General features: G+C 35.8%; 1 protein-coding gene across 2 annotated transcripts in view; it reads right to left on the bottom strand.

Annotated features, from left to right (window-relative positions):
* Positions 1 to 3,088: 3,088 nt before the first annotated feature.
* Positions 3,089 to 8,663, bottom strand: part of EAF2 (ELL associated factor 2) — a 52,492-nt gene continuing 46,917 nt past the window's right edge. For both annotated transcript variants that reach the window (XM_012095581.4, XM_004002965.5), the window contains one exon: positions 3,089 to 3,516. Coding sequence is in view for 1 of the 2 variants with exons in the window: in XM_004002965.5 (XP_004003014.1) it covers positions 3,470 to 3,516 (47 nt within the window). In the remaining variant the exon portion in view is untranslated. The remainder of the gene's footprint in view (positions 3,517 to 8,663) is intronic.

Genomic DNA, 8,663 nt, shown 5'->3' with positions numbered 1-8,663 from the left:
AACTAAGATCATGACATCCGGTCCCATCACTTCACGGCAAATAGATGAAGCAACAGTGGAAACAGTGTCAGACTTTATTTTTGGGGGCTCCAAAATCACTGCAGATGGTGACTGCAGCCATGAAATTAAAAGATGCTTATTCCTTGGAAGGAAAGTTATGACCAAGCTGGATAGCATATTAAAAAGCAGAGACATTACTTTGCCAACAAAGGTCCATCTAGTTAAGGCTATGGTTTTTCCTGTGGTCATGTATGGATGTGACAGTTGGAGTATAAAGAAAGCTGAGCGCCAAAGAATTGATGCTTTTGAACTGTGGTGTTGGAGAAGACTCTTGAGAGTCCCTTGGACTGCAAGATCCAACCAGTCCATTCTAAAGGAGATTAGTCCTGGGTGTTCATTGGAAGGACTGATGTTGAAGCTGAAACTCCAATACTTTGGCCACCTGATGCGAAGAGCTGACTCATTGGAAAAGACCCTGATGCTGGAAAAGATTGACGGCAGGAGGGGAAGGGGACGACAGAGGATAAGATGGTTGGATGGCATCACTGACTCAATGGACATGGGTTTGGGTGGACTCCAGGAGTTGGTGATGGACAGGGAGGCCTGGTGTGCTACGGTTCATGTGGTCGCAAAGAGTCAGACACAATGGAGCGACTGAACTGAACTGAACTATGAATTTTGCAGTCCTTTTGAAGAAGCTCTCAACCTTTTTAGAATATATTTTTATAATATTTTTTTCCATTCCTGAGTTGCTAATTTTTATTCATCTCAACACATTAGAAATTATTAATCTAAATATTACATCATTGGTACGTAAATGATATAATTACTGAATTCTGACATGTCTGAGAGTGCCTTCTTACCAAACTGTGGATGATAATACTTGATGAATATGTAATTCATAGGTCACACTCATACCCTTGTACACATGCAGCTTTACTAACTTTAGAGTTTCGGTGTAGTGTTCTGGAATCGTTCAAAGCCACTGATTTTTGTTCCTTTGTAGCCAGCTTACTTTCACTACTTTGGTACTTTTATTATCAGTTTCATCAAACCACTCAGAAAGGTCAAGCTAAAAGAATAATGATGTTATGTTAACTAACCTTATTTTAATAATCATTTCTTAAAAACACATATCAAATCATCACACTATACAGCTTAAACTTATACAATATTATATGTCAATTATTTCTCTATAAAGCTGGGAGAAAAAAGGTATGTGCTTAGAATCATGTGAAGATTATTCTGGCAGAGAATGTCATATCTGAGAACTTGTCTCATCCACAGCTCCCTATATTTTAATGTCTGAAAATGCATCAAATAAGGAGATAACTGAAGCAAAGGAGATATTATCTCATTCCTCTCTAAGCTACTCATTTTTAAATGAGTGGGGTATACAGAATGATATACTATGTATTCAATCCATCAAAATGATCTTTAAGAACATGTTTCATCTATGTAGGAAATAATAAAAGGGGGAAGAAATGAGTTATGGAGTCTAGAATGGCAGTGGCTAGAAGACAAGGAAGGGAAAAGCCCATGAAAATAGAACAAAGGAAAGTCCGAGGACCAGAGTGAGGGCCTCAGGTAGAACAAATAGCACTCCTGGCTAGCCCAATTTACACAGGGCAGGCCTGGGGGGAGGAGAAAACATACAAAAAAAGGAGCCAAAGGGCCGGAGGCCTCCCTTTCTCCTCTCCCACATGCGTGCTCATTCTCTCTCTCTCTCTTGTCCCCTCTCTTCTCTTCATGTCTTTGGGTCGGCATGCCCTCACGCCTCGAGGATGTATTTTCCTGCTATTTTCTAAATAAAATTGAGCTGTAACACAGAGCTGTAATACTGATCTGTCTAAGAGCTATAACATGGTCAGTTCGAGACCTGAGAGCTATAACATGGTCTGTCCAAGACCCAAGATCTATAGCATGGTCTGTCTGAGAGCTGTGACGCGCTGAAAGCTTTAACGTCCGTTGCTTCAAATTATTGTTGAGACGAGACAGAACCGAGGAGAATACACTCGCCTGGTATCTATCAGCTCAGTTCAGTATGTGTGTATATATATATGTATACACACACACATATATGTATATTTATATATACATATATATATATAGCTAGAAAACTTCCTATGGTAAGAGATAATGTTTAATAAAAATTTTTTTCATAATTTCCAAAACTTGGAAGTAACCAAGATTCCTTCAGTAAGTTAGTGGATACATAACATTACATCTACATAATGTAATATTATTTGTACTAAAAAGAGATGAATAAGACATGGAGGAAACTTAGGTGCATACCAAGCCATGAACAAGACATCAAGGAAACTAAGTACGTAGGTGAAAGAACCAATCTGAAAAGGCTGTATAATGTCTGGTTCCAATTATAAGATATTCTGGTAAAGGCAAAACTGAGAGAGTCAAAAGATCACTGATTGACAGGGGTTGGGATATGGAGCAATGAATTGGCAGAGCATAGGATTTTTAGGGCAGTGAAACCACCCTGTATGATACTACAATGGTGGACAAAGGTGATTATACATTTGTTAACACCCATAGAATATACAACACAAAGAGTGAACTCTAATGTAAAATACGGACTTTAGATGATGATGTGTGAATGTAGGTTCATCAATTATTTAAAAAAGGACCAATCTGGTGCAGGATGTTCATAGTAGGGGAGATTATGCATGTGTGGGAAGAGGAAGTATATGAGAAGTCTCTGTACTTTCTGCTCAATTTTACTGTGAAACTAAAACTGTTCTTAAAAATAAAGTTTATTAATTAAATAAAAAACTTGCTGTTCATTAGTGACTCTCAATCTGGTGTTTATTTCCCTCAAATTCAAAAATGTTACAGGTATAAAGATTAATTATTTATCTCATTAACACAACTGCTTATTTTTATCTCAAAAGCAAAATAAAAGGATTAAACAATATCAAAGAGATGATAAGAGAAAATGATAAACTATGTGAGAGATAACAATGTCATTAACAGTTTCATTAAAACAATTACTTAGCTTCATCTTTACCTTCAATTTTAGCTTAATTTTCAACCAAAATTTAAGGAATATCAGAAAGGTTCAGAGACATAATTAAAACCAGGACATTTATTACAAATCAAGTTTTGACATTTCACAATTGAAGACAGGAGTGTGGTAAAACAGAACACTGAACTTGAACTTTAGAACACCTGATCTGCCACTGGTTAACTAACAATACGTGGGCAAGTAACTTAGAGTCTGAGTTTGTTTTCTCATCTGTAAAACCTCATAAGAGTTTTGTTAAGATTAAATAAAACACATGAAAATGCTGGTACCCATAAAAGGTAAAAAATGTAACATCAACTGAAAATTCTGAATCAGATTAAATTTATTATCAAAGTTAGGATACATTTTCCTCAGTCTTAGAAATTTTTATTCCTAAGATTAAATTATCACATCTTGCAAATTTTATACTTATATCTGAATATTTCTTCAGTCATCACTGTCACTTCCTGATTCACTCAACTGCAAATCATTTCCTAAAATAAAAAAAGCAAAACTCTAGTAATTATTTAATATTTTAATGTTTTTTGATAACACAGATATTTTGCCATATATAACCCCAAGGTGATCCTGTTTAGCCAGCATTACATTCTTAAATTATAGAAATAAGCAATCTGATTATTAGTTACATCAGTAGCAACTCTAATTGATAATGCCTGTAAAGAAAAGATAAACCATTAATCTTCAGCACAGTTTTAGTATCACTTGGTATCTATTTTAGTCTTCTTTCACATACCAACATCACCCTTCTTTTATACCACTGACTTAATTACATGAGAAAATGAGAAAATGTAGCTTAGCATAGGGGTCCCCAACGCCCGGGCCAAGAACAGGTTCTGGTCCGTGGCCCATTAAGAGCTGGCCACACAACAGGAGGTGAGTGGCGGGTGAGGAAGTGAGCGAAGCTTTATTTCTGCCGCCACTCCTACCTTCACATTACCTCCTGAGTTCTGCCTCTTGTTACATCAGTGGTGGCAAAATAACTCTAATGTGTTGTGCTTGAATCATCCCAAACCATTCCCCTCACCCTTGCCACTGACTGTGGAAAAGCTGTCTTCCACAAAACTGGTCCCTAGTGTCAAAAAGCTTGGGGACCATTGATTTAGAAGATCAGACTATTTTGAAGAGTGAAAAAGAGCTGTATAATTGTTTGTTTCAAATTCAGTCAGTCATTAAGTAATATATGTTAAGAGTAACTCATCACTGAATCTTTCATAATTCATCCATGTGCTTACAGCATGGAACATATTCCAGTAGGGGAGACAAACAATAAACAAATATATTTTATAATATTTATCCTAAGTAGAGATAAATATTATGTAATTTAGATGGGTATGGGGGGAGGGTGGGAGGTAATATTTTAGACAGAGGAGTTAGGAAAGCCTCCTCAGGGTGGGACATTAGAACAGAGATCCAAATGTAGGCAGAGACGCATGAAAATACATGAGTATGGAGTAAACTGTCCAGGATCAGGAAAAAGCAAATATAAATGCCCCAAGGCGGAAGCATGCTTTTTGTGTTCTCAGACAGCAAGAATACCACTGTGGCTAGACTAGAAAGAATGAGGAAAAAAATGTTAGGAAATAGGTCATAAAGATATCCAGAAGACCACAGTGGGTAGGTCTGGAGAAGGATTGGTAACTCACTCCAGCATTCTTTCTCGGAAATCCCATGGATAGAGGGGTTTGGTGGACTACAGTTCATGGAGTTGCAAAAGAGTTGGACACGACTTAGTGACCTAACAACAAATCGTGTGTAGGTCATGATAGAACCTTTGAATTTTGTTTGAAATATAATGGGAACTCAATTCATTGTAGCTCAGCTGGTAAAAAATCTTCCTGCAATGCAGGAGACCCCGGTTCAATTCCTGGGTCAGGAAGATCTGCTGGAGAAGGGATAAGCTACCCACTTCAGTATTATTGGGTTTCCCTGGTGGCTCAGCTGGTAAAGAATCTGCCTGTGAAGAGGGAGACCTGTGTTTGAGTCCTGAGTTGGGAAGATCCCCTGGAGAAGGAAAAGGATACCCACTGCAGTATTTTGGCCTGGAGAATTCCATGGGCTGTATAGTCCATGGGGTCTCAAAGAGTCAGACACAACTAAGCAACTTTCACTTTCAATTCATTAGAAAATTTTTAAAAGGCAACTGACTTAAACACTGTATATCAGTGAACAGACTATAACGGTGTGGAAGAAATATGCAATCAGGGAGGACAGTTAGTTATGAGAGTATACAGTTTCTCATGTAAGATATTGTCTTTGAGAAAGACAAATACTGTATGATTTCACTTATATGTAGAAACTAAAGAACAAAACAAATGAACAAATATACAGAGAAACAGAGTGACAAGTACTGAAAACAAACAGGTGCGAAAGTGGAGGTGGGTAGAGTGAGGAGACAAATAGGTGAAGGAGATTAAGTTGTATAAACTTTTAGTTATAAAATATATGTTACAAGTATGAAATTCACAGTAGGAAGAATATAGTCAACAACTGTGTTACATCTTTCTATGGTGATGGATGACAACTAGACTTTTCATTGTGATCACATTTAAATGTATAGATTTAACATATATATTTAAAAAATATATTGTAACTCATACAAAAAAAAAAATCAGGTTTGTGGCCACTGAAGGTAGGGGGTGGAGGATGAGGGAATTAGCTAAAAGGCAATCAAAAGGCACAAACTTCCAGCTATAAGATAAATACTAGGGCTGTAATACATAACATGATAAAAATAATTAACACTATTGTGTGTCACAAAAGAAAACTGTTAAGAGAGTAAATCCTAAGAGTTCTCATCACAAAGAAAAAAAGTTTTTTTTCCTATTTCTTTGATGTTTTATCTATATGTGATGATGGATATTCACTAACACTATTGTGGTAATCATTTCAGGATATATGTAGTCAAACAGTTGTACACTTTAAGATTAAACAGTGCTGTATGTCAATTATATCTCAATAAAACTGGGAAAGAAGAAATAATACTGGCTTAGACTCAGGTGATTCAGGCAAAGGTGGTGACCAGTGGTCAGATTTATAATTTTCTCTGAAGATAGAGCTTACAGGCCTATCAACAGTATTAGACTTAGTGCAAGAGAAAGAGAAAAGTAAAGAATGACCCTCAAGTCTTCTGGTCTTACCAACTAGATATATTGTGGTATCATTTACTGAGATGAGAAGCAGCAGATTACAAGACTATGTAAGAAAAATCACAAGTTCAATTTTTAAAATGTACATTTCAAATACCTAGTTAATATTCAAGTATATATGGTATATACAAGTGTATATATAAATCTGAAGCTCAAGGTAGAGGCTAGACCTGAAAACTATCTGGGAGTCATTGATTATAGGGGGTTTATTTGGAGCTATAGGATTGGATAAATCTTTCGGGTAGTAAATTAAAATGGTTAAAAATTTTTTCTATTTTTAAACTACTCCACAATCAACAAAAGCTGATATATTCTGAAATTAATATCCAATTTAATAGAAATAGTTTTTAGGCTCTATATAACTTATTGTAAGACAACTTGGCCCATTGCATGAACTCCAGAACTAATTACATGATTTGATAAAGAAACCTGCTAAAGGTCTCACAGGACCATTTTGTCATTTTCAACGCTCAAGTTTCTACTTATTATACAACTATTGTATGGCATAAGATTGTTTAACTTTATGTGATATCGGTACAATGAGATTCTCAAGTGACAGAAACCCAAATGTCCTGAGTTCCACTTTTCTTAATAGACTTCATTCTACGGAGGTTATAAGCACAGTATTACCAATGCTGTTGGTTGAAATGTTCAGTTATGTAGATATGAGATTAGCCTTTGAATATGAGATGCTTAGTAAAGAAAACAGGTTTCAATTAAAATGGTAATTAAAACTTGGGAAAAAGAGTTTACCCATAGCAAATGCATTCTGACACCTAAACCAATGTTTCTCAATGAGAGCAATACTGCTCCTTTAGTAGATGTTACAGAAATGTATGTGAGAGATTGCTTGTCCCAGTGATTTGCAGATCGCTTTATAGATTGCTAGTGCCATACTGTGGAAGGGGAATTTTGGAAGCTTAAATATCTTGCAATGCAAGGCCCGTCATGTACAATAAACAACTCTTCTATATTCCGCAAAACTTTTGAAAGTCCAGTGGGATATTCATGTACTTGTAAGATCTGGTGGTAATTTTAGGGCCAGGATTAGTTGCATTCTTATACACTAAAAGTATTATTTTGTATAGATTTAAAATTCTCTAAAATTTACAAGGGCTTCTCTGGTGGCTCAGACTGTAAAGAATCTGCCTGCAATGCAGGAGACCAGAGTTCAGTCCCTGGGTCAGGAAGATCCCCTGGAGAAGGGAATGGCAACCCACTCCAGTATTCTGGCCTAGAGAATTCCTAGACAGAGAGCCCTGGTGGGCTATATAGTCCATGCAGTCACAAAGAGTTGGACATGACCGAGTGACTAACACAGACACACAAAATTTACAAGGATGTAACTATCATCCTTGATAGTTAAACTGAAAGAAAACTTTACTTTTTTCAGAATCTTACAAAGATTTTTTTTAATTGGTTTTGAAAACACAGCAATTATCTATGTTGCTCAATGTCTTTGGGTCAGCAATACAGCCCTTCAAAATGTGTCTGTGTATGCAATTCTATGAATATAATGTATATAGTTTTCCACTCCTTATTTTAACAAGTTAAATAAGAAATATTATTAACATATGAGTTGAATATTGTTTTGCTTCTCTTAATCCCACATATAATCATTAAAAGTAAGGGCAAACTTATAGCACTTTGTTACATCTTCTGGCCATGCCTGAACAAAGTAGAATATGTATTACCTTACTATAAATTTTTGTCTTAATATTATATTAATCATTTTCAAAGATGTATGTGTTTAGATGATATCAAACTATTAAATTCATTTCATGTTAGTAAAAGGGACTTAAAATACGTTATGAAAAAGGGTATTGAGTCTGCTAAGGTTGAAATGGGATGACTATTTTAACAGTAAAAAAGGGTTTATTTCCTCTTATTAGGAAACCTACAGTTTGGATAAATTATATCAAGAAAAGAAATTCACTATTTTTTAAAATTCCAATTAGTTATTACTGGTATAACAAAATTGCTGCTGACCTCTCCATATCATTTTTACATCCAAAATATTTCTAAAGTCTTTTATTATTTCTATAGTTTGTTGATTCCTTTGGATTTTCTATGTAGACAATTATGTTATCTACAAATAAGGGTGATTTTATTTCTTGTTTCCAATTCTTACTTTCATTTCTTTTACTTGTTTTATTGTATTTCTCCAGAACCTTCAGTACAACACTGAATAGACACAGGGTGGTCCTAAAATGGCGGAGGAATAGGATGGGGAAACCACTTTCTCCCCCACATATTCATCGAAAGAACATTTGAACGCTGAGCAAATTCCACAAAACAACTTCTGAATGCTGGCAGAGGACATCAGGCACCCAGAAAGGTAGCACATTGTCTTCGATAGGAGGTAGGACAAAATATAAAAGATAAAAAGAGAGACAAAAGAGGTAGGGATGGAGATCCATCTCGGGAAGGGAGTCTTTAAAAAGAGAGGTTTCCAAACACCAGGAAACCCTCTC

Source organism: Ovis aries, chromosome 1, assembly GCF_016772045.2.
Source record: "Ovis aries strain OAR_USU_Benz2616 breed Rambouillet chromosome 1, ARS-UI_Ramb_v3.0, whole genome shotgun sequence".
NCBI lineage: Eukaryota > Metazoa > Chordata > Mammalia > Artiodactyla > Bovidae > Ovis > Ovis aries.
The sequence above is the reverse complement of the archived record's forward strand: the minus strand, read 5'-3'. Positions and strand labels throughout refer to the sequence as shown.